The 26,671-nt window shown below is 45.8% G+C and overlaps 2 protein-coding genes across 6 annotated transcripts in view; one reads left to right on the top strand and one right to left on the bottom strand.

Moving 5' to 3' along the window:
• Positions 1-3,164, bottom strand: part of METTL15 (methyltransferase 15, mitochondrial 12S rRNA N4-cytidine) — a 435,657-nt gene extending 432,493 nt beyond the window's left edge. The window contains exon 1 of the mRNA XM_073576285.1: positions 3,025-3,164. Coding sequence (XP_073432386.1) covers positions 3,025-3,100 — 76 coding nt within the window. The 5' untranslated portion in view covers positions 3,101-3,164. The remainder of the gene's footprint in view (positions 1-3,024) is intronic.
• Positions 3,155-26,671, top strand: part of KIF18A (kinesin family member 18A) — a 188,370-nt gene continuing 164,853 nt past the window's right edge. The window contains exon 1 of one of the 5 annotated variants that reach the window (XM_073576284.1): positions 3,155-3,214. The gene's annotated coding sequence lies outside the window, so the exon portion shown is untranslated. The other 4 variants (XM_073576282.1, XM_073576283.1, XM_073576280.1 and 1 more) reach the window with 4 other exon arrangements.

Below are 26,671 nucleotides of genomic sequence, written 5' to 3'. Positions count from 1 at the left end.
ACACCAATATATATTCTGTTCTATCTAAATATCTTGATTATTGGATCAAAAAAATGATTAAATGTCTGAGGTTCACATTGTACTACAATAAATTTTTCACTTAAATATAAGCAATATGTGTGGGAGTCGGAGTCGGAGTTGGAGTCGGTGTAAGGGAAATTGAGGAGTCGGAGTCGGAGTCGCAGGTTTGGCTTACCGACTCCACAGCCCTGCTTTCCTCCTGATGAGTAGGTCAGGTTGATCACTGACATATTCCATCTCGCTAGCATTGCTTTTGACATCTTTTCCCCCCCCAAACTGTACGAACAGATTGGAATCTGTTTGCCAGTCTTTTGTGGATGCCAAGTACTGGAGGACTACTCTTTTGACCTCAATGGAATGAAATGTCCTTTCTTGACTATTTCGTTGGTCCTGTCAGAACGAACACAAGACTAACTCTTGGCTCATATGAAAGGATTTTACTACTTTACCTAGAAACGCAGGGTCTAAACTGAAAATAATGCAAGATCCTTAGGTGTGTGATTTTTATGGAAAATACCTATATTTCTCCAATTTCCCCGGCTGTTGTGATAATGTGTTATGTGTCTGGTTCCTGTCGCTGCACAGCAGCAATCCTGAGCCTTGCCTTCGGCAGTCTCCCAATCCTCTCCAGCCGCAGAGTAGGCTGCTCAGCAGACTCATCGATCCCGGCGCTCTGCTCAGACTAGCACTGTGGGTTTGGTTGCTGCTGTCACCTCTGGTCCAGCTATAGCAACGCATGCTGGTCAGCAGCGAGCTACTCCAGGGACTTAGTCCTCCTTTCGGTCCACTGAGCAAGCCCGTGGGACGATCTCTCTTTGGAGATCGGAGGTCACATGCTCAGGTCCTGCTTCTGCTCTGATTGGATCATCAGGAAGGTCCCGGAAGGTCGAGGCTATAAAAGCCTCCCATGGCCGCCCCGCCATGCGCTATGATAGACATTAGTTCTTATGTTTATAGTGGTGTGTGTGATGATGGGTGTATGAGACAGGTGAATGACTCATTATGAAACCCCTTCCCTTTGCGTGTTAGTAGGGTTTGGAGGTTAGAGTCAGCACTTAGTACTGCATTCAGCTCACTCATCCGTTAGCACCAGTCAGCACAGGCATCACAGTACCGCATATGTTGCAGCATCATATGGGTCATACATATGGGGTATCAGCATACTCAGGACAAATTGCACAACAACGTATGGGGTCCTTTTACCCTTGCGAAAATAAAAATTGAGGATGAAGAGATCATTTGTGGAAAAAATATGATTTTTTAATTTTACGTCTCTATATTATAAACTTCTGTGCACCCCTTGAGGGTTCAGAGCTCTCACCACACATCTAGATAAGTTCCTTGGTGGGTCTAGTTTCCGAAATGGTGTCATTTGTGGGGGGTTTCCACTGTTTTGGTACATCAGGGGCTTTCCAAATGCGACATGGCATCCGATCTCAATTCCAGCCAAAAAAGTCAAATGGCGCTGCTTCCCTTCCGAGCTCTGCCATGCGCCCAAATAGTGGTTTACCCCCACATATGGGGTATCAGCGCACTCAGGACAAATTGCACAATAACTTTTGGGGTCCGGTTACCCTTGGGAAAATAAAAATTGGGGGTGAAAACTGAAAAGATCATTTTTGTGGAAAAAATATTTTTTAATTTTACGGCTCTACGTTATAACCGTCTGTGAAGCCCTTGTGGGTTCAAAGTTCTCACCACACATCTAGATAAGTTCCTTGGGGGGTCTAGTTTCCAAAATGGTGTCATTTGTGGGGGGTTTCCACTGTTTAGGTACATCAGGGGCTCTCCAAACGTGACATGGCGTCCGATCTCGATTCCAGCCAATTTGACATTTAAAATCTCGATGCTCCTTCCCTTCTGAGCTCTGCCGTGCGCCTAAAGATTGGTCTTCCTCCACCCATGGGGTATCGGTGTACTCAGGAGAAATTACACAACAAACATTGTGCTTCATTTTCTCCTGAAATTCTTGACAAAATAAAAAAAATTGTGTCCAAAGATACATTTTTGGGAAAAAAAAGTTAAATGTTCATTTTTTCCTTCCACATTGCTTCTTGTGACGCACATGAAGGGTTAATAAACTTCTTGAATGTGGTTTTGAGCACCTTGAGGGGTGCAGTGTTTAGAATGGTGTCACTTTTGGGTATTTTCTATCATATAGACCCCTCAAAGTGACTTCAAATGTGAGGTGGTCCCAAAAAAAATGGTGTTGTAAAAAATGAGAAATCGCTGGTCAACTTTTAACCCTTATAACTTCCTAACAAAAAAAAAAAAAAAAAAAGGTTGGGACCAAAATTGTGCCGATATAAAGTAGACATGTGGGAAATGTAGTATATGAAGTATTTTTTGAGACATATCTCTCTGATTTAAGGGCATAAAAGTTTGAAAATTGCAAATTTAAAAAATTTCCACCATATTTCCATTTTTTTCATAACTAAACACAACACACATTTCACCACTAACATGAAGTACAATATGTCACGAGAAACCAATGTCAGAATCACCGGGATCCATGGAAGCGTTCCAGAGTTATTACCTCATAAAGGACAGTGGTCAGAATTGTAAAAATTGGCCCGGTCATTAAGCTGCAAAAAGGCTGTCACTAAGGGGTTAACAGCTAAAAGTCATGTTTGTATCGGGGTGGGAATCGTCTTCTCCGCCCTCTGTGCTGCATTGTCTATTGCCTGCTGCAGAATGAGCCGACTTAGCACCCATCAGCGAGCTCTCCGACAGAACGATGACCCTTATCTGTCTTATTCCGAGCTCCTCTCAGATCAGATATTACATTATTATAGAACGTGAAGGGAAAACAGAAGGGGGAAATGCTGAAGTTATAGTAACACGAAATAAAAGCCACTCTCAGCTTTTCCCAAAACGGATGACACCAGAGAACACTAGAGCACTGGGTGCACTACTGACAACACCGCACAGCCGAGCACTCCCACCCAGCTCCTGTCCGGATGACGGCTCTCCCTTGTGCCCCCCCACACACAAGCCACTTACTAGCGTACAGTGCCAGCAGATGCAGCAGCGGACCGGAAGTCACTGGAACGTCGCCTGCGGCCCTGCGCTCACACATATTAGGACCCCACGCAACAACGCTCTAGCCCTAAAGTTCCGCCCCAGGTGGGAGAGCGTTACCCATTCCCTTTTCTAACTATTATTTCCCAGCGGCAGATCCTCCCTGCTACAGGTACGGGCTGACTGACGGGCACGGGACCCAGGCGGCAGGCTGACGCTCTCACACCGAACCGTACATCATAGTAACTCCCCGGAGAAGGCCACGCCCAGCGGTGACGTCACGGCGGCTGCTGACTGGAGACCGCGCCGGTAACGTCTGTGGGCGCCGGATTTGAATGGTGAATAGCAATAAGTGAGGAGTGGACAGCTACCGGTATGTGCGGGGCAAGCAGCGCCCGGGGAGCGAGGAGAGGGGCAGCGCTCAGCGCAGGAGATGTGTGCAGAGCTGGATAGCCATGGTGTGTGTATACATAGGGGAGGACTGTGTACAGAGGTGTATAGTGTGTATACATAGGGGAGGACTGTGTACAGAGGTGTATAGTGTGTATACATAGGGGACGGCTGTGTACAGAGGTGTATAGTGTGTATACATAGGGGAGGGCTGTGTACAGAGGTGTATAGTGTGTATACATAGGGGAGGACTGTGTACAGAGGTGTATAGTGTGTGTATATATAGGGGACGGCTGTGTACAGAGGTGTATAGTGTGTATACATAGGGGAGGACTGTGTACAGAGGTGTATAGTGTGTATACATAGGGGACGGCTGTGTACAGAGGTGTATAGTGTGTATACATAGGGGAGGGCTGTGTACAGAGGTGTATAGTGTGTATACATAGGGGAGGACTGTGTACAGAGGTGTATAGTGTGTATACATAGGGGACGGCTGTGTACAGAGGTGTATAGTGTGTATACATAGGGGACGGCTGTGTACAGAGGTGTATAGTGTGTATACATAGGGGAGGACTGTGTACAGAGGTGTATAGTGTGTATACATAGGGGAGGACTGTGTACAGAGGTGTATAGTGTGTATACATAGGGGACGGCTGTGTACAGAGGTGTATAGTGTGTATACATAGGGGACGGCTGTGTACAGAGGTGTATAGTGTGTATACATAGGGGACGGCTGTGTACAGAGGTGTATAGTGTGTATATATAGGGGACGGCTGTGTACAGAGGTGTATAGTGTGTGTATATATAGGGGACGGCTGTGTACAGAGGTGTATAGTGTGTGTATATATAGGGGACGGCTGTGTACAGAGGTGTATAGTGTGTGTACATAGGGGACGGCTGTGTACAGAGGTGTATAGTGTGTATACATAGGGGATGGCTGTGTATAGTGTGTATACATAGGGGACGGCTGTGTACAGAGGTGTATAGTGTGTATACATAGGGGACGGCTGTGTACAGAGGTGTATAGTGTGTATACATAGGGGACGGCTGTGTACAGAGGTGTATAGTGTGTATACATAGGGGACGGCTGTGTACAGAGGTGTATAGTGTGTACATAGGGGATGGCTGTGTATAGTGTGTATACATAGGGGACGGCTGTGTACAGAGGTGTATAGTGTGTGTACATAGGGGACGGCTGTGTACAGAGGTGTATAGTGTGTATACATAGGGGATGGCTGTGTATAGTGTGTATACATAGGGGACGGCTGTGTACAGAGGTGTATAGTGTGTATACATAGGGGACGGCTGTGTACAGAGGTGTATAGTGTGTATACATAGGGGACGGCTGTGTACAGAGGTGTATAGTGTGTATACATAGGGGATGGCTGTGTATAGTGTGTATACATAGGGGACGGCTGTGTACAGAGGTGTATAGTGTGTATACATAGGGGACGGCTGTGTACAGAGGTGTATAGTGTGTATACATAGGGGAGGGCTGTGTACAGACGTGTATAGTGTGTATACATAGGGGACGGCTGTGTACAGAGGTGTATAGTGTGTATACATAGGGGACGGCTGTGTACAGAGGTGTATAGTGTGTATACATAGGGGACGGCTGTGTACAGAGGTGTATAGTGTGTATACAAAGGGGATGGCTGTGTACAGAGGTGTATAGTGTGTGTATACATAGGGGACGGCTGTGTACAGAGGTGTATAGTGTGTGTATACATAGGGGACGGCTGTGTACAGAGGTGTATAGTGTGTGTATACATAGGGGACGGCTGTGTACAGAGGTGTATAGTGTGTGTATACATAGGGGACGGCTGTGTACAGAGGTGTATAGTGTGTGTATACATAGGGGACGGCTGTGTACAGAGGTGTATAGTGTGTGTATACATAGGGGACGGCTGTGTACAGAGGTGTATAGTGTGTGTATACATAGGGGACGGCTGTGTACAGAGGTGTATAGTGTGTGTATACATAGGGGACGGCTGTGTACAGAGGTGTATAGTGTGTGTATACATAGGGGACGGCTGTGTACAGAGGTGTATAGTGTGTGTATACATAGGGGACGGCTGTGTACAGAGGTGTATAGTGTGTGTATACATAGGGGACGGCTGTGTACAGAGGTGTATAGTGTGTGTATACATAGGGGACGGCTGTGTACAGAGGTGTATAGTGTGTGTATACATAGGGGACGGCTGTGTACAGAGGTGTATAGTGTGTGTATACATAGGGGACGGCTGTGTACAGAGGTGTATAGTGTGTGTATACATAGGGGACGGCTGTGTACAGAGGTGTATAGTGTGTGTATACATAGGGGACGGCTGTGTACAGAGGTGTATAGTGTGTATACATAGGGGAGGGCTGTGTACAGAGGTGTATAGTGTGTATACATAGGGGAGGGCTGTGTACAGAGGTGTATAGTGTGTATACATAGGGGAGGGCTGTGTACAGAGGTGTATAGTGTGTATACATAGGGGACGGCTGTGTACAGAGGTGTATAGTGTGTATACATAGGGGAGGGCTGTGTACAGAGGTGTATAGTGTGTATACATAGGGGATGGCTGTGTATAGTGTGTATACATAGGGGACGGCTGTGTACAGAGGTGTATAGTGTGTGTATACATAGGGGACGGATGTGTACAGAGGTGTATAGTGTGTGTATACATAGGGGACGGCTGTGTACAGAGGTGTATAGTGTGTGTATACATAGGGGACGGCTGTGTACAGAGGTGTATAGTGTGTGTGTATACATAGGGGACGGCTGTGTACAGAGGTGTATAGTGTGTGTGTATACATAGGGGACGGCTGTGTACAGAGGTGTATAGTGTGTGTGTATACATAGGGGACGGCTGTGTACAGAGGTGTATAGAGTGTGTGTATACATAGGGGACGGCGGTGTACAGAGGTGTATAGAGTGTGTGTATACATAGGGGACGGCGGTGTACAGAGGTGTATAGAGTGTGTGTATACATAGGGGACGGCGGTGTACAGAGGTGTATAGAGTGTGTGTATACATAGGGGACGGCGGTGTACAGAGGTGTATAGAGTGTGTGTATACATAGGGGACGGCGGTGTACAGAGGTGTATAGAGTGTGTGTATACATGGGGGACGGCGGTGTACAGAGGTGTATAGAGTGTGTGTATACATGGGGGACGGCGGTGTACAGAGGTGTATAGAGTGTGTGTATACATGGGGGACGGCGGTGTACAGAGGTGTATAGAGTGTGTGTATACATGGGGGACGGCGGTGTACAGAGGTGTATAGAGTGTGTGTATACATGGGGGACGGCGGTGTACAGCAGTGTATAGTGTTTGTGTATACATAGGGGACGGCTGTGTACAGAGGTGTGTAGTGTGTGTATACATAGGGGACGGCTGTGTATAGTGTTTGTGTATACATAGGGGTCGGCTGTGTACAGAGGTGTATAGTGTCTGTGTGTATATATAGGGGACGGCTGTGTACAGAGGTGTATACATAGGGGACGGCTGTGTACAGAGGTGTGTAGTGTGTTTGTATACATAGGGGTCGGCTGTGTACAGAGGTGTATAGTGTGTGTGTGTATACATAGGGGACGGCTGTGTACAGAGGTGTATAGTGTGTGTGTATACATAGGGGACGGCTGTGTACATAGGTGTATAGTGTGTGTGTATACATAGGGGAGGGCTGTGTACAGAGGTGTATAGTGTGTGTGTGTGTGTGTATACATAGTGGAGGGCTGTGTACAGAGGTGTATAGTGTGTGTGTATACATAGGGGACGGCTGTGTACAGAGGTGTATAGTGTGTGTATACATAGGGGACGGCTGTGTATAGTGTGTGTATACATAGGAGAGGGCTGTGTACAGAGGTGTATAGTGTGTGTGTATACATAGGGGAGGGCTGTGTACAGAGGTGTATAGTGTGTGTGTATACATAGGGGACGGCTGTGTACAGAGGTGTATAGTGTGTGTGTATACATAGGGGACGGCTGTGTACAGAGGTGTATAGTGTGTGTGTATACATAGGGGACGGCTGTGTATAGTGTGTGTATACATAGGGGACGGCTGTGTACAGAGGTGTATAGTGTGTGTGTATACATAGGGGAGGGCTGTGTACAGAGGTGTATAGTGTGTGTGTATACATAGGGGAGGGCTGTGTACAGTGTGTGTGTATACATAGGGGAGGGCTGTGTACAGAGGTGTATAGTGTGTGTGTATACATAGGGGAGGGCTGTGTACAGTGTGTGTGTATACATAGGGGAGGGCTGTGTACAGAGGTGTATAGTGTGTGTGTATACATAGGGGAGGGCTGTGTACAGAGGTGTATACATAGGGGAGGGCTGTGTACAGAGGTGTATACATAGGGGAGGGCTGTGTACAGAGGTGTATACATAGGGGAGGGCTGTGTACAGAGGTGTATACATAGGGAAGGGCTGTGTACAGAGGTGTATACATAGGGGAGGGCTGTGTACAGAGGTGTATACATAGGGGAGGGCTGTGTACAGAGGTGTATACATAGGGGAGGGCTGTGTACAGAGGTGTATACATAGGGGAGGGCTGTGTACAGAGGTGTATACATAGGGGAGGGCTGTGTACAGAGGTGTATAGTGTGTGTATACATAGGGGAGGGCTGTGTACAGAGGTGTATAGTGTGTGTGTGTATACATAGGGGAGGGCTGTGTACAGAGGTGTATAGTGTGTGTGTATACATAGGGGAGGGCTGTGTACAGAGGTGTATAGTGTGTGTGTATACATAGGGGATGGCTGTGTACAGAGGTGTATAGTGTGTGTGTATACATAGGGGACGGCTGTGTATAGTGTGTGTGTGTGTGTGTGTATACATAGGGGACGGCTGTGTACAGAGGTGTATAGTGTGTGTGTATACATAGGGGACGGCTGTGTACAGAGGTGTATAGTGTGTGTGTATACATAGGGGAGGGCTGTGTACAGAGGTGTATAGTGTGTGTGTATACATAGGGGAGGGCTGTGTACAGTGTGTGTGTATACATAGGGGAGGGCTGTGTACAGAGGTGTATAGTGTGTGTGTATACATAGGGGAGGGCTGTGTACAGAGGTGTATACATAGGGGAGGGCTGTGTACAGAGGTGTATACATAGGGGAGGGCTGTGTACAGAGGTGTATACATAGGGGAGGGCTGTGTACAGAGGTGTATACATAGGGGAGGGCTGTGTACAGAGGTGTATACATAGGGGAGGGCTGTGTACAGATGTGTATACATAGGGGAGGGCTGTGTACAGAGGTGTATACATAGGGAAGGGCTGTGTACAGAGGTGTATACATAGGGGAGGGCTGTGTACAGAGGTGTATACATAGGGGAGGGCTGTGTACAGAGGTGTATTCATAGGGGAGGGCTGTGTACAGAGGTGTAAACATAGGGGAGGGCTGTGTACAGAGGTGTATACATAGGGGAGGGCTGTGTACACATAGGGGAGGGCTGTGTACAGAGGTGTATAGTGTGTGTGTATACATAGGGGACGGCTGTGTATAGTGTGTGTGTGTGTATACATAGGGGACGGCTGTGTACAGAGGTGTATAGTGTGTGTATATACATAGGGGAGGGCTGTGTACAGTGTGTGTGTATACATAGGGGAGGGCTGTGTACAGAGGTGTATAGTGTGTGTGTATACATAGGGGAGGGCTGTGTACAGAGGTGTATACATAGGGGAGGGCTGTGTACAGAGGTGTATACATAGGGGAGGGCTGTGTACAGAGGTGTATACATAGGGGAGGGCTGTGTACAGAGGTGTATACATAGGGGAGGGCTGTGTACAGAGGTGTATACATAGGGGAGGGCTGTGTACAGAGGTGTATACATAGGGAAGGGCTGTGTACAGAGGTGTATACATAGGGGAGGGCTGTGTACAGAGGTGTATACATAGGGGAGGGCTGTGTACAGAGGTGTATACATAGGGGAGGGCTGTGTACAGAGGTGTATACATAGGGGAGGGCTGTGTACAGAGGTGTATACATAGGGGAGGGCTGTGTACACATAGGGGAGGGCTGTGTACAGAGGTGTGTAGTGTGTGTGTATACATAGGGGACGGCTGTGTACAGTGTGTGTACACATAGGGGACGGCTGTATAGTGTGTGTATACATAGGGGGCGGCTGTGTACAGAGGTGTGTAGTGTGTGTATACATAGGGGACGGCTGTGTACAGAGGTGTATAGTGTGTGTATACAAAGGGGAGGGCTGTGTACAGAGGTGTGTAGTGTGTGTATACATAGGGGAGGGCTGTGTATGAGGTGTATAGTGTGTGTATATACATAGGGGACGGCTGTGTACAGAGGTGTGTAGTGTGTGTATACATAGGGGACGGCTGTGTACAGCGGTGTGTAGTGTGTGTGTATACTTAGGGGACGGCTGTGTACAGAGGTGTGTAGTGTGTGTATACATAGGGGACGGCTGTGTACAGAGGTGTGTAGTGTGTGTATACATAGGGGACGGCTGTGTACAGAGGTGTGTAGTGTGTGTATACATAGGGGACGGCTGTGTACAGAGGTGTGTAGTGTGTGTGTATACATAGGGGACGGCTGTGTACAGTGTGTGTACACATAGGGGACGGCTGTATACAGAGGTGTATAGTGTGTGTATACATAGGGGGCGGCTGTGTACAGAGGTGTGTAGTGTGTGTATACATAGGGGACGGCTGTGTACAGAGGTGTATAGTGTGTGTATACAAAGGGGAGGGCTGTGTACAGAGGTGTGTAGTGTGTGTATACATAGGCTGTGTATGAGGTGTATAGTGTGTGTATATACATAGGGGACGGCTGTGTACAGAGGTGTGTAGTGTGTGTATACATAGGGGACGGCTGTGTACAGCGGTGTGTAGTGTGTGTGTATACTTAGGGGACGGCTGTGTACAGAGGTGTGTAGTGTGTGTATACATAGGGGACGGCTGTGTACAGAGGTGTGTAGTGTGTGTATACATAGGGGACGGCTGTGTACAGAGGTGTGTAGTGTGTGTGTATACATAGGGGACGGCTGTGTACAGAGGTGTGTAGTGTGTGTGTATACATAAGGGACGGCTGTGTACAGAGGTGTATAGTGTGTGTATACATAGGGGACGGCTGTGTACAGAGGTGTATAGTGTGTGTATACATAGTGGACGGCTGTGTACAGAGGTGTGTAGTGTGTGTGTATACATAGGGGACGGCTGTGTACAGAGGTGTATACATAGGGGACGGCTGTGTACAGAGGTGTATAGTGTGTGTATACATAGGGGACGGCTGTGTACAGCGGTGTATAGTGTGTGTATACATAGGGGACGGCTGTGTACAGAGGTGTATAGTGTGTGTATATATAGGGGACGGCTGTGTACAGAGGTGTATTGTGTGTGTATACATAGGGGACGGCTGTGTACAGAGGTGTATAGTGTGTATACATAGGGGACAGCTGTGTACAGAGGTGTATAGTGTATGTTTATACATAGGGGACGGCTGTGTACAGTGTGTGTATACATAAGGGACGGCTGTGTACAGAGGTGTATAGTGTGTATACATAGGACGGCTGTGTACAGAGGTGTATAGTGTGTGTGTATATATACATAGGGAACGGCTATGTACAGAGGTGTATAATGTGTGTATACATAGGGGACGGCTGTGTACAGAGGTCTATAGTGTGTGTATACATAGGGGATGGCTATGTACATACAGTTGGGTCTGTGACGGGAGTATTCTCCAGAGCAAGGAGGGACAACAGGCCTGGGAATAATCCAACAGATTTATTGACCAAAAAACAGGAACAACACGAAGGTAATTTGCAGAGTCCCAAAATAAGTCCACAGGAAACTGATTCGGGGGCACCTCCCGACAATCCTTGTGCCAGATCACAAAACCATAGTCCGTTAAGAGTCCCAGAAATCCACCACGATCACACAGAGGCCGAAGCTTCCTCAGACAGCCTCGCCCTTCTCTTTTAGCATCCAACTCACATCTGATCTTAAAGCAAGAATGTATTGTCAGGGCTCCTGGGATCAGTCCATCTGAAGGCGGGTAGGGGTCACACCTACTATTCAATGGTTTGGTCCATCAGAAGATTCTAGAAATGTAAGGGCTCCACTTAGTCTACAGGATGTGTATTGTAGGTTATCTTCTGCTTAGGAAAACAATAGCCAAAGTTCCACTAGCTGTTGACACAAGCCTAAATTAGATTATGGTCCAGGTACATCACAAGACATTGCAAGTATTGGGGGAAGGAGACATGGTTAATTTACAGCAAATGAACCAGAGGAAAGTTAAATGACATATTATACAAAATACAGGACAGGGCAAGACTGCAAATCATGACAGGGTCCATATATATTTGGACAGAAACAACATTTTTCTAATTTTGGTTCTAGACATTACCACAATGAATTTTAAACAAAGCAATTCAGATGCAGTTGAAGTTCAGACTTTCAGCTTTCATTTGAGGGTATCCACCCTGTTTTTAAAGGGACTAAAAGTAATTGGACAGATTAAATTATTGTAAATAAAATGTTCATTTCTAGTACTTGGTTGAAAACCCTTTGTTGGCAATGACTGCCTGAAGTCTTGAACTCATGGACATCACCAGACGTTGTGTTTCCGCCTTTTTGATGCTCTGCCAGGCCTTCACTGCGGTGGTTTTCAGTTGCTGTTTGTTTGTGGACCTTTCTGTCTGAAGTTTAGTCTTTAAAAAGTGAATTGCATGCTCAATTGGGTTGAGATCAGGTGAGTGACTTGGCCATTCAAGAATATTCCACTTCTTTGCTTTAACCCCTTAACGACCGCCGATACGCCTTTTAACGGCAGTAATTAAGGGTACTTAAACCACAGCGCCGTTAATTCACGGCGCTGTGATTTAAGTGAATAGCGCCCCCCAGTGTCGGATTTTCTCCGGGGTCTTGGCTGCCGAGACCCCAGAGAACATGAATCGGTCGGTTTTTAGCGACCCCCGCTTTTTTTTTTTTTTGCGGTTGCCGTTATAGGGTTAATAACGGCGATCGCAAAAAAAAAAAAAAAAAAAAGCCGCGATTTTACATTTAATTTGTCTTTCCTCTGATGTGATCGCACATCAGAGGATAGAGAAATAGGGTCCCCGATCCCCCCCGGTCCCCTCCCGGTACCTCTCCCTTGTCCTTCGTCCCCTCCCGGTGGTCCCGCGCCCGCCGGCGTCATCCGATGGGCGCCGCCATCTTGAAAATGGCGGGCGCATGCGCAGTGCGCCCGCCGGGAATCTGCTGGCTCCGGCTGGCAGATTCCATTCATTATTTTGATCACTATGATAAATGATCATAGTGATCAAAATAATAAAAATAGTACATAACCCCCCCGTTTATCACCCCCTTACATAGGCACACATAATGAAATAAAAAAAATATTTTTTTTTTCAGTTTTCCATAAGGGTTAGGTTAGGGTTAGGTTAGGGTTAGGCTAGGGTTAGGGTTGGGCTAGGGTTAGGGTTGGGCTAGGGTTAGGGTTGGGCTAGGGTTAAGGGTTAGGGTTGGGCTAGGGTTAGGGTTGGGCTAGGGTTAAGGGTTAGGGTTGGGCTAGGGTTAGGGCAAACTAGGATTAGGGTTAGAATTAGGGTTGGGATTAGGGTTAGGGGTGTGTTGGGGTTAGGGTTGGAGCAAGAATTGAGGGGTTTCCACTATTTACCAACTTTGGGGGTCTAAAAATTGGGGTCTAAAAAATCACTTTTGTGGAAATAAAAAAAGACTTTTTATTTTCACGGCTCTGCGTTTATAAACTTCTGTGACGCGCTTGGGGGTTCAAAGTGCTCACCACACATCTAGATAAGTTCCTTAGGGGGTCTAATTTCCAAAATGGGGTCACTTGTGGGGGGTTTCCACTGTTTAGGCCCATCAGGGGCTCTGCAAACGCAACATGATGCCCGCAGACCATTCCATCAAAGTCTGCATTCCAAAATGGCACTCCTTCCCTTCCGAGCTCTCCCATGCGCCCAAACAGTGGTTCCCCCCCACATATGGGGTATCAGTGTACTCAGGACAAATCGCATAATAACTGTGGGGGTATGATTTCTCCTGTTACCCTTGTAAAAATAAAAATTTGGGCGCGAAAAGATCATTTTTGTGGAAAAAAAATGGATTTCTTATTTTCACGGCTCTACGTTATAAACTTCTGTGAAGCACTTGAAGGTTCAAAGTGCTCACCACACATCTAGATAAGTTCCTTCATGGGTCTAGTTTCCAAAATGGAGTCACTTGTTGGGGGTTTCCACTGTTTAGGCCCATCAGGGGCTCTGCAAACGCAACATGATGCCCGCAGACCATTCCATCAAAGTCTGCATTCCAAAATGGCACTCCTTCCCTTCCGAGCTCTCCCATGCGCCCAAACAGTGGTTCCACCCCACATATGGGGTATCAGCGTACTCAGGACAAATCGCATAATAACTGTGGGGGTATGATTTTTCCTGTTACCCTTGTAAAAATAAAAATTTGTGGGCGAAAAGATCATTTTTGTGGAAAAAAAAATGGATTTCTTATTTTCACGGCTCTACGTTATAAACTTCTGTGAAGCACTTGAAGGTTCAAAGTGCTCACCACACATCTAGATAAGTTCCTTAATGGGTCTATTTTCCAAAATGGGGTCACTTGTTGGAGGTTTCCACTGTTTAGGCACATTAAGGGCTCTCCGAACGCAACATGGCATCCGATCTTAATTCCAGCCAATTCTGCGTTGAAAAAGTCAAACGGCGCTCCATCCCTTGCGAGCTCTGCCGTGTGCTGAAAAAGGGGTTTACCCCCACATATGGGGTATCGGCGTATTCAGGAGAAATTGTACAACAAATTTTGTGGTTGATTTTCTCTTTTAACACTTGTGAAAATAAAAAAAATTGGTTCTGAAGTAATTTTTTTCCAAAAAAAAGTTAAATGTTAATTTTTTCCATCCACATTGCTTTCGTTCCTGTGAAGCACTTAAAGGGTTAATAAACTTCTTGAATGTGGTTTTGAGCACCTTGAGGGGTCTAGTTTTTAGAATGGTGCCACTTTTGGGTATTTTCTGTCATGTACACCCCTCAAAATGACTTTAAATATGATGTGGTCCCTAAAAAAAAAAATGGCTTTGTAAATTTTGTTGTAAAAATGAGAAATCGCTGGTCAACTTTTAACCCTTATAACTTCCTAACAAAAAAAAATTTTGCTTCCAAAATTGTGCTGATGTAAAGTAGACATGTGGGAAATGTTATTTATTAAGAAATTTATGTGACACATCTCTCTGATTTAAGGGCATACAAATTTAAAGTTTTAAAATTGCAAAATTTTAAATTTTTTGCCATATTTCTGTTTTTTTCATAAATAAACACAAGACTTATCGAAGAAATTTTACCACTAACATGAAGTACAATATGTCACGAAAAAACAATCTCAGAATCAGCAGGATCCATTAAAGCGTTCCAGAGTTATAACCTCATAAAGGGACAGTGGTCAGAATTGTAAAAATTGGCCTGGTCATTAAGCTGCAAACTGGCTCTGTCGCTAAGGGGTTAATAAACTCCTGGGTTGCTTTGGCTTTGTTTTGGGTCATTGGTCGTCGTTTCATACTACAGATGGACAATCAGTTTGGCTGCATTTGGCTGGATCTGAGCACACAGTATGGCTCTGAATACCTCAGAATTCATTCGGCTGCTTCTGTCCTGTGTCACATCATCAATAAACACTAGTGACCCAGTGCCACTGGCAGCCATGCATGCCCGAGCCATCACACTGCCTCCGCCGTGTTTTACAGATGATGTGGTATGCTTTGGATCATGAGCTGTGCCACGCCTTCGCCATACTTTTCTCTTTCCATCATTCTGGTAGAGGTTGATCTTGGTTTCATCTGTCCAAAGAATGTTCTTCCAGAACTGTGCTGGCTTTTTTAGATGTTTTTTAGCAAAGTCCAGTCTAGCCTTTTGATTCTTGATGCTTATGAGTGGCTTGCACCATGCAGTGAACCCTCTGTATTTACCTTCATGCAGTCTTCTCTTTATGGTAGATTTGGATATTGATACGCCTACCTCCTGGAGAGTGTGGTTCACTTGGTTGGCTGTTGTGAAGGGGTTTCTCTTCACCATGGAGATTATTCTGCGATCATCCACCACTGTTGTCTTCCGTGGGCGCCCAGGTCATTTTGTATTGATGAGTTCACCAGTGCTTTCTTTCTCAGGATGTACCAAACTGTAGATTTTGCCACTCCTAATGTTGTAGCAGTTTCTCAGATGGTTTTTTTCTGTTTTTGCAGCTTAAGGATGGCTTGTTTCACCTGCATGGAGAGCTCCTTTGACTGCATGTTTCCTTCACAGCAAAACCTTCCAAATGCAAGCACCACACCTCAAATCAACTCCAGGCCTTTTATCTGCTTAATTGAGAATGACATAACGAAGGGATTGCCCACACCTGTCCATGAAATAGCCTTGGAGTCAATTGTCCAATTACTTTTGGTCCCTTTAAAAACAGGGTGGCACATGTTAAGGAGCTGAAACTCCTAAACCCTTCATCCAATTTTAATGTGGCTACCCTCAAATGAAAGCTGAAAGTCTGAACTTCAACTGCATCTGAATTGTTTTGTTTAAAATTCATTGTGGTATATAATATATATATTTTCATACACATGCAGGAGCGGCTGTGTACATAGGTGGATGGAGCTGGTGTGTGCATATGCATGAAGCAATTAAGAGATAGGGTGCACTGCATAAATGGCATAAGTGTGGGTGCTGCAACATGCACAGGAAGGAAATGTATGAAAAAACGGGAGAAAAAGTCAATGCATGAACATAGCGCACTCCTGGATGAGAAAAATATGTTCATGCATTGACTTTTTCTCTCCTTTTTTGATGCATAAAGGAAACTGGTGTGTACGCAGTTATATAGCTCTATACTTGGTATGTGTATATATCACTGTGTGTATATATAACATATATGTAATAAGTGTATATATGACACATCAGTCCCGTGGACAGATATATAGCTGTATACAAGACTGGTGTGTGTGTTTGGACATCATAGTGAAGGAGAAACCTATAGAAGCTGCAGAAGCACAACATGAAAGTCATAGATTAAAGGAGGTTTTCCTGTTGTGAACTCATTTTCTGGTTTACCTCTGGCTTCTGGTGAGGGTGGTGGAGCTGGATGTGTTGACAGGAGTCGTGAGTTCTCCATCCGGGCTCCCTCTAGTGGTGAAAGTAGGTAATGAAGCTGATCTAAATGGCAGAGACCTGCCACCTGAGGAGGAGGACTGTGAGTGGACATCAGGAGTCTCTGATTGGATTTAAGACAGCCGACTCCCTAATTTTGTGCTGATTTTTTTCCTGCCCTGAGGTTCTGGTTTCCAGTTCTGTTCCTGCCTTCTCAAGCTAAGTGTGCTCTGCTATTTTTTCACATGAGATTTGGTCTGGTTTACTCAGTTTTTGTGGTCAGCCAGCCCCTGCTGGGGCTGAGCTGAATTTCCATTCTTATGTCTCTGTTTATGCCAGTTTGCTTTTTGTCCCTGATCAGATTGGTCTCTTTTTGCTCTGTCTTCAGAATATACCAGAGTGCTGATATAGGGAATTGAAGTCTAGCGACTTCAGGGTTTTTGTTATCAGAAAGTGTTGGACATCCTTTAGCAGGGTTTTGTGCGTGATTGTAGACAGCATCTTTCCTTTCCTGTCCTTTCTAGTTAGTGTGGGCCCCATCGTTTGCTCAGCCTATCTTTCTATCTGTGTTTGTGTTTTCATCTTGTCTCACTGACAATACATGTTTGGGGGCTGTCTATTGCTTTGTGGTCTGCTCTGGTGCAGTTTAGATTTCCCCTTTTCTTGCTTTAGGCTTATTTAGTTCTCCGGCTGTGACGAGGCATCTAGGATCATCGTAGGTACGCTCCACGGCTACTGATAGTTGTGTGGATAGGATCAGGGGTCTGCAATCCGCTTAGTTACCAACCTCTCTGGTTTTCTGTGGCTTAGCTTGTTTTTGTTTTTCCTCCTTGGTGACTCATTCATAACATTTTAACATGAACAAAAGTTCACTTTATTCACTAGATCTTGGAATAATAATAGCTTCCACAATTGGATGTGTTAAAAATAATGTTCCCGTGCTGAGATAATCTTATAAATGTTCCCCTGCTGTGTACTGTGTAATGGCTGTGTCTGATAGTGCAGGACCATGGTCTGATCATACCACATCTCCTGGGCAGGGGAGGAAGCAAAAGAGCATACAGTATAGTAGGGGGTCAAAGCTTATTTTTGTAAGGTTAAATATTTCACTGTCTGCTTTGAACTTCTTCACTAGTACAGCGCATGTCGTGTCCCTCCCTATTGGAACAGTTCATAAATAAGGAGTGTGAAAGTTATATTGTCCTCTGATTGGGGTCTGGTAATGTGTTGTGTGAAGCCCTCCCAAGGTCTGAGGAGCAAATTCTTTAATTGATGTAAAGAGACTTAAATCCATGCGACACATTCATTCTTGCACTGAGTGTGTCAAAGGTTATCTTGAGTTTATACTCCCAGACTCTTCTGTCTCTCTGAGATTTGAAGTTACTTTTCAATACCAGTAATTTCATGTCCATGGTGCTGTGATCAGGGATACAAAAATGTTTTTCCACAGGTAGATCCATTCTTTTTTTCTCTTATTGTGTGGCGGTGAGAATTCATCCTTGTTCTCAGTTTTTGCCCGTTCTCCCCCCCACATACAGACCCCCAGTTGGACATTTAGTACAAATAATTAAGTACACCACATTAGATGTGATGCAGCTGAAAGTACAAGTACCTGAGATCTTGTAGTCCTGATGTGAGTTGGGGATCTTTATCTTGTCCGTGGTCATTATAGATGGACAGGTTTTACATTTTTTCTTGCTGCAAGGAAATGTTCCTGCAGCTGTTGGGGAGGACAGGGAGCTTCTGACAACGATGCTTCTTGGATTTGGGGGCTGCCTAAAACACAGTAGTGGGAGGTCTGGGAATATGGATTGTAATCGGGCATCTTTTTGTAGTAAAGGTTGTAATTTCCGTGCAGGTCCCCTTAGCTCCTCCAGGTTTGGATTGTAGGTGACCACTAGAGGCACCCGGTTATTTTCTTCTTTAGCTTTGTAATGTAGCAGGTGATTCCTTGACATTCTGGTGGCTCTTGTAATCTGGTTTTCTGGAACTAGCAGAGGCCTGTGCTCGGCTTTCTCCAGCAGTCCCATTGAGAACGATTGTAGCTGCAGTGGACAGCTGACAGGCTCTGGCCGCTGCCGTAGGTCCCAGAGTTCAGGCCCACGCTAATTTGTATATGACTTTTGTGTTATGTTTTGTATTATACTTTTTTTTTTACATTTACATAAAGTGATCTGTTCAATTAACTCTTGACCTTATCATTCCTATGTAAAAGCCTAATCAGGTGTCACTGTTTTATGTGAAATGTATATCTTGGTAAATACAGCTTCTATCTTTTTCTTTGGTAATGTTTATATTTGTTGCATAATGTTTACCAGGCAAGCACAATGTATCTCTGGAAGACATAGTTTGTTTTTTTTTAAACTAATTTTTTTAGTTTGTCACTGTTGCTGGGGATGATGTGATCTCTGAGTCCAGCAGAAGCATCAGTATTGCCATCACTTGTGTTTACTGCTTAACACTCAAGCCAGACAATGTTTTTCAGCAGACTCCGCCACGCACCGTCAAAAGACAGTGGTTGGCTTGGAAAAGGTTACCAGTCTGCTTCATCAAGGTGCATCATCCACCCCAGAAAAAATTCCAAATTCGATCTATCTCCATCCCACGGTGCTGTAACAAAACGTAAACACCTGAGAACATAAACATTTTTACTGTCAGCATTTAGATTTTTTTTCTGTATCTTCTATATCCCCTCTTTCCAAAGAGCCATAACATTTTGCTCCCAACATAACTGTGCGAGGGCTGAGTCTTGCTAGACAAGCTTTTTTTTTTTTTTTTTTTTTATATAGAATATATTCTATCACTTTTATTTTTTTCAAAGAGGGGTACAATGGAAAAAACACAGTATTTTTTTGGTACAGTTCCCAGACGTTATTGTTCGTGCTTGTGTGTGTGTATATGTATGTGTGTGTGTGTACAGTTGTGGCCAAAAGTATTGACACCCCTGCAATTCTGTCAGATAATATTATTCCTGAAAATGATTGCAAACACAAATTCTTTGGTATTATTATCTTCATTTAATTTGGCTTAAATGAAAAAACACAAAGAATTGTCCTAAAGCCAAATTGGATATAATTCCACACCAAACATAAAAAAGAGGGTGGACAAAAGTATTGGCACTGTTCGAAAAATCATGTGATGCTTCTCTAATTTGTGTAATTAACAGCACCTGTAACTTACCTGTGGCACCTAACAGGTGTTGGCAATAACTAAATCACACTTGCAGCCAGTTGACATGGATTAAAGTTGACTCAACCTCTGGCCTGTGTCCTTGTGTGTACCACATTGAGCATGGAGAAAAGAAAGAAGACCAAAGAACTGTCTGAGGACTTGAGAAATCAAATTGTGAGGAAGCATGAGCAATCTCAAGGCTACAAGTCCATCTCCAAAGACCAGAATGTTTCTGTGTCTACCGTGCGCAGTGTCATCAAGAAGTTTAAAGCCCATGGCACTGTGGCTAACCTCCCTAGATGTGGACGGAAAAGAAAAATTGACAAGAGATTTCAACTCAAGATTTTGCGGACGTTGGATAAAGAACCTCGACTAACATCCAAACAAGTTCAAGCTGCCCTGCAGTCCGAGGGTACAACAGTGTCAACCCGTACTATCCGTCAGCGTCTGAATGAAAAGGGACTGTATGGTAGGAGACCCAGGAAGACCCCACTTCTTACCCCGAGACATAAAAAAGCCAGGCTGGAGTTTGCCAAAACTTACCTGAAAAAGCCTAAAACGTTTTGGAAGAATGTTCTCTGGTCAGATGAGACAAAAGTAGAGCTTTTTGGGCGAAGGCATCAACATAGAGTTTACAGGAGAAAAAAAAAGGCATTTAAAGAAAAGAACACGGTCCCTACAGTCAAACATGGTGGAGGTTCCCTGATGTTTGGGGTTGCTTTGCTGCCTCTGGCACTGGACTGCTTGACCATGTGCATGGTATTATCAAGTCTGAAGACTACCAACAAATTTTGCAGCCTAATGTAGGGCCCAGTGTGAGAAAGCTGGGTCTCCCTCAGAGGTCATGGGTCTTCCAGCAGGACAATGACCCAAAACACACTTCAAAAAGCACTAGAAAGTGGTTTGAGAGAAAGCACTGGAGACTTCTAAGGTGGCCAGCAATGAGTCCAGACCTGAATCCCATAGAACACCTGTGGCGAGATCTAAAAATGGCAGTTTGGAGAAGGCACCCTTCAAATATCAGGGACCTGGAGCAGTTTGCCAAAGAAGAATGGTCTAAAATTCAAGCAGAGCATTGTAAGAAACTCATTGATGGTTACCGGAAGCGGTTGGTCGCAGTTATTTTGGCTAAAGGTTGTGCAACCAAGTATTAGGCTGAGGGTGCCAATACTTTTGTCTGGCCCGTTTTTGGAGTTTTGTGTGAAATGATCAATGTTTTGCTTTTTGCTTCATTCTCTTTTGTGTTTTTCATTTAAAACAAAGTAAATGAAGATAAAAATACCAAAGAATTTGTGTTTGCAATCATTTTCAGGAAGAAACTGAGTATTATCTGACAGAATTGCAGGGACCGTCAAATACTTTTCGCCACAACTGTGTATGTGTGTGTGTGTATATATATATATATATATATATATATATATATATATATATATATATATATATATATATATATATATATATATATATATATATATAATATACACACACACACAGTGGGGAAAAAAGTATTTAGTCAGTCAGCAATAGTGCAAGTTCCACCACTTAAAAAGATGAGAGGCATCTGTAATTTACATCATAGGTAGACCTCAACTATGGGAGACAAACTGAGAAAAAAAATCCAGAAAATCACATTGTCTGTTTTTTTTTCATTTTATTTGCATATTATGGTGGAAAATAAGTATTTGGTCAGAAACAAGCAATCAAGATTTTTGGTCTCACAGACCTGTAACTTCTTCTTTAAGAGTCTCCTCTTTCCTCCACTCATTACCTGTAGTAATGGCACCTGTTTAAACTTGTTATCAGTATAAAAAGACACCTGTGCACACCCTCAAACAGTCTGACTCCAAACTCCACTATGGTGAAGACCAAAGAGCTGTCAAAGGACACCAGAAACAAAATTGTAGCCCTGCACCAGGCTGGGAAGACTGAATCTGCAATAGCCAACCAGCTTGGAGTGAAGAAATCAACTGTGGGAGCAATAATTAGAAAATGGAAGACATACAAGACCACTGATAATCTCCCTCGATCTGGTGCTCCACGCAAAATCCCACCCCGTGGGGTCAGAATGATCACAAGAACGGTGAGCAAAAATCCCAGAACCACGCGGGGGGACCTAGTGAATGAACTGCAGAGAGCTGGGACCAATGTAACAAGGCCTACCATAAGTAACACACTACGCCACCATGGACTCAGATCCTGCAGTGCCAGACGTGTCCCACTGCTTAAGCCTGTACATGTCCGGGCCCGTCTGAAGTTTGCTAGAGAGCATTTGGATGATCCAGAGGAGTTTTGGGAGAATGTCCTATGGTCTGATGAAACCAAACTGGAACTGTTTGGTAGAAACACAACTTGTCGTGTTTGGAGGAAAAAGAATACTGAGTTGCATCCATCAAACACCATACCTACTGTAAAGCATGGTGGTGGAAACATCATGCTTTGGGGCTGTTTCTCTGCAAAGGGGCCAGGACGACTGATCCGGGTACATGAAAGAATGAATGGGGCCATGTATCGTGAGATTTTGAGTACAAACCTCCTTCCATCAGCAAGGGCATTGAAGATGAAACGTGGCTGGGTCTTTCAACATGACAATGATCCAAAGCACACCGCCAGGGCAACGAAGGAGTGGCTTTGTAAGAAGCATTTCAAGGTCCTGGAGCGGCCTAGCCAGTCTCCAGATCTCAACCCTATAGAAAACCTTTGGAGGGAGTTGAAAGTCCGTGTTGCCAAGCGAAAAGCCAAAAACATCACTGCTCTAGAGGAGATCTGCACGGAGGAATGGGCCAACATACCAACAACAGTGTGTGGCAACCTTGTGAAGACTTACAGAAAACGTTTGACCTCTGTCATTGCCAACAAAGGATATATCACAAAGTATTGAGATGAAATTTTGTTTCTGACCAAATACTTATTTTCCACCATAATATGCAAATAAAATGAAAAAAAAACAGACAATGTGATTTTCTGGATTTTTTTTTCTCAGTTTGTCTCCCATAATTGAGGTCTACCTATGATGTAAATTACAGACGCCTCTCTTCTTTTTAAGTGGTGGAACTTGCACTATTGCTGACAGACTAAATACTTTTTTTCCCCACTGTATATATATTCTCTAACAACCTTCCACGACAGCATAGGAGGAAGTCGTCTCCACGCCCTAATGGGGGACAGGAAGCACGAGAGCTTAAAAGGTCCCTCCCTCCTCCCTCTCACCAGTGTCTTTCCTGTCCCCCATGTGGCATGGAGAGGTCTGGTGTGCTGTGTGGCCGGCTGCTATAGCATACCTGTAGATGTTTCAAAGCCAGGCAGTGGTGGTCGGTGGTGCAGCCTCCCCTCCTACGTTCTGCTCCTGTCTGCTCCTGCATTCGGGACCGTTCCTGGCCCTCCCGCGCTCCCCTTTGGGGAGTAAAGCGGGCCAGTGATCCCCGCAGGAGGCCTCCTGCAGCTCTCTGGCGTCTCCTCCTCCCCTGCGTGCTGTGCGAAGACCCGGAAGTGACGTCACGCGCGGGTCACTTCCGGGGTATGTGGAGGGCGCGCTGTCATGGCGGCCCCCATCTTGCTGCCAGCGCTCGGAGCTCGCCAGCACCTGCTGTGCCTGCTCCAGGACCCAGGGAGGAGGAGGGGGAATCAAGCTGAAGCGCTGAGGGCGGGGTTAACCCTTCATTAACCCGCCGGAAGACGCCGACAGGTAAGGCAAATCCCCTGCTGTCATGGACGGTTCTTTCTGCCCTGCATCTGCAGAGCCCAGCGCTGCCCCAGCCACAGTGAGTGTTACCTGGGGTGGGTCCTAGTGGTGCGATCCGGGATAGAGGTCCTTAAAATACTTCTCCCCCTCTTTCTTATAGGGAGAAAAGTCTGCCCATAAAAGCACCAATACATCCAGCAAACAGCCAAATGTGCCATATGCAGTACGAAACTTCAATTGGGAGAAAAAGTTATGTCAGGCATGCACGGATAAAGTGGTCAGGACCGAGCACCCGTCATTAATTGACGAGATCCGCAGCTTGGTCACCCGTCAGGTTCAGACCTCTTTAGCCGCCCTGTCCCCCCCTCCACCTCCACCCCCTCCGATAATGGGCTCACCACCTTAAAAAAAACGGAGGATTCAGAATCCGAGTCGGAGAGATCATTCAACTCGAGCTCCGAAAATTGGGAGCAACCAGGGACCTCTAGGGCACCTGACGTTAGAAGGTATCTCCTTTCCACAGAATACGTGGAAGAGTTGATTAGCGCAGTACACGCCACTATGGGCCTAGAAGATGAACCTGTCACGCAAACAGCACAGGATCGCATGTTTGGGGGATATGAAGGACCTAAACGAGCAGGCTTTCCAGTTCATAAAAGCATAGCGGACATGATCTCCCAGGAATGGGAATACCCTGAGAAACGCTACTCAGCCCCTTCAGAGCTCCGTCATAGATTTCCTCTGGAAGGAGAGGAGTTTAAATGGGACATCCCAAAGGTCGATGTCCAGATGGCAAGGGTGGTAAAGAAGACGGTTCTACCATTTGATGATGCGTCTCAGCTTAAAGACCCGATGGACCGTAAAGCTGAAAGCCTCCTGAGGAAAACATGGGAAACCTCTGCGGCCACCTTAAAATCAAGAATTGCGGCCACTTGTGTCTCTAGGTCCCTCTTTCAATGGATTGAGGAGCTAGAGAACCATATTTCGCATGGTACCTCAAGGAGTGACCTCCTTAACTCACTCCCTATTTTGCAGAGGGCTACGGGCTTCCTGGCAGATGCATCAATGGAGATGATCCGTACTTCTGCCAGAGCCATGGTACACTCAAACTCTGCCAGACGAGGCCTCTAGTTTAAGACGTGGAGCGGAGACATTACATCCAATGTTAAACTATGCTCTTTACCCCCAAGCCTAAGTCCACACGTTGCAAAAAATTTCTGCTCAAAAACCTGAATCCCTTCCCAGAAACCGCACCTATTTTTCTGCGGCGGTTTTTGCGTGGTTTTGATGCGTTTTTTTCCGCAGCGGTTTCAAACCGCATGGAAGAAGCCAAAACTGCAGAAAAATCCGCAAAATTAATTAGCATGCTGCGTTTTTTTCGTGGTAAAAAACGCATCAATGTGCACAAAAAGTGCAAAATGCATAGAAATGACTGGGAAGCTTATTTTTAGCGTTTTTATAGTGAAAACCGTGGTAAAAAAACGCTGTGTGTGAACACAGCCTTAAAGGTGAACATGTCTTCTGCCCTGCCTTAGACGAAATTCTGGAAAAAGCCACTGACAAAAAGAAGGTGCTTCCAGAGCAGAGAACACGTCTTTTTTGAGCCCCCCAGAATCGGTCATCCCAACCACGAGGGAAGGGACAGACGAGAAGATGGAGCTACGCTAAAGGGAGAGGCAGGAACATCCTGGTCCCCCAGCAGCAGCAACAGCAGTCCCAAGAAAAACAATGACTCGATCCCGGTGGGGGGAAGGCTTTCGAGTTTCTTTCCTGCTTGGCAGTTGATTTCCAATAGCCCCTGGGTCCTCAGTGTGATCAGAGAGGGCCTACTGCTAGAACTCGACTCCTATCCCCGCGGGGTATAAGAGTCACCTCCCTACCATCTTGGGAGACCCCAGCTCTAAATTCCGGCATTCTGCAGCTTCTACAGTCAAATGCCATCTCTCGGGTCCCTGTGAAGGAGCAAGGAAGACAGAATATAACATTTCTCCACAACATGACCATTAATATGTTGCAGACAGGTAGGACTAGTGTAACATTTCTATTACCTGTATGCCCATATTAATAGGTCATATACGTCCCGAGGGGGACAGATTCCCTTCTAAAGTGATTGACTTTCTGTGCACATTATCCCCACACATCAGACTGTAGCGGTAGCGCGTCATTAGACTTCAGTCATGCAATCGGGTCAAATTGTTGGCATGAGTGCCCTTATTAGTGTACTAAATGGTGGCACGATTCTAGCACATCGGGTATTCTAGAATATATATGCAGTTTATTTTTGAAGATTTAATAATAATGCAATAATGCATCCCCCAATCCTGATATGTATGGTTCTCTCACCCCCAATCCTGATATGCATGCGACCCCTCAACCCCCTATCCTGGTATGCATGGTCCTCTCACCCCCCCAATCCTGGTATGCATGGTCCTCTCACCCCCCCAATCCTGGTATGCATGGTCCTCTCACCCCTCTTTCCTGGTATGCATGGTCCTCTCACCCCTCTTTCCTGGTATGCATGGTCCTCTTACCCCCCTTTCGGGGTATGCATGGTCCCCTCACCCCCCTTTCTTGGTATGCATGGTCCTCTCACACCCCAATCCTGGTATGTATGCTCACCGTCACCCCCCTTTCCTGGTATGTATGGTCCCCTCACCCCCCAATCCTGGTATGCATGGTCCCCTCACCCCCCTTTCCTGGTATGCATGGTCCCCTCACCCCCCAGTCCTGGTATGCATCCTCTCACACCCCAATCCTGGTATGCATGGTCCTCTCACCCCCAATCCTGATATGCATGGTCTCCTCACCCCCCTATCCTGGTATGCATGGTCCCCTCACCCCCCCAATCCTAGTATGCATGGTCCCCTCACCCCCCCAATCCTAGTATGCATGGTCCCCTCACCCCCCAATCCTGGTATGCCTGGTCCCCTCACCCCCCCAATCCTGGTATGCCTGGTCCCCTCACCCCCCCCCCAATCCTGGTATGCCTGGTCCCCTCACCCCCCCCCCAATCCTGGTATGCCTGGTTCCCCTCACCCCCCTTTCCTGGTATGCCTGGTTCTCCTCACCCCCCTTTCCTGGTATGCCTGATTCTCCTCACCCCCCTTTCCTGGTATGCCTGGTTCCCCTCACCCCCCAATCCTGGTATGCATGGTCCCCTCACCCCCCTTTCCTGGTATGCATGGTCCCCTCACCCCCCTTTCCGTGTAGCCGCGACCAATCAGCGTCGCGGCCCTCTGTTCGCGACCAATCGCTGCCGCGGCCCTGTACAAAAATTAATATTAAAGTT

Source organism: Dendrobates tinctorius, unplaced genomic scaffold (genome assembly GCF_039654945.1).
Source record: "Dendrobates tinctorius isolate UK_male_01 unplaced genomic scaffold, ASM3965494v1 ptg000048l, whole genome shotgun sequence".
Classification (NCBI taxonomy): domain Eukaryota; kingdom Metazoa; phylum Chordata; class Amphibia; order Anura; family Dendrobatidae; genus Dendrobates; species Dendrobates tinctorius.
The sequence above is the reverse complement of the archived record's forward strand: the minus strand, read 5'-3'. Positions and strand labels throughout refer to the sequence as shown.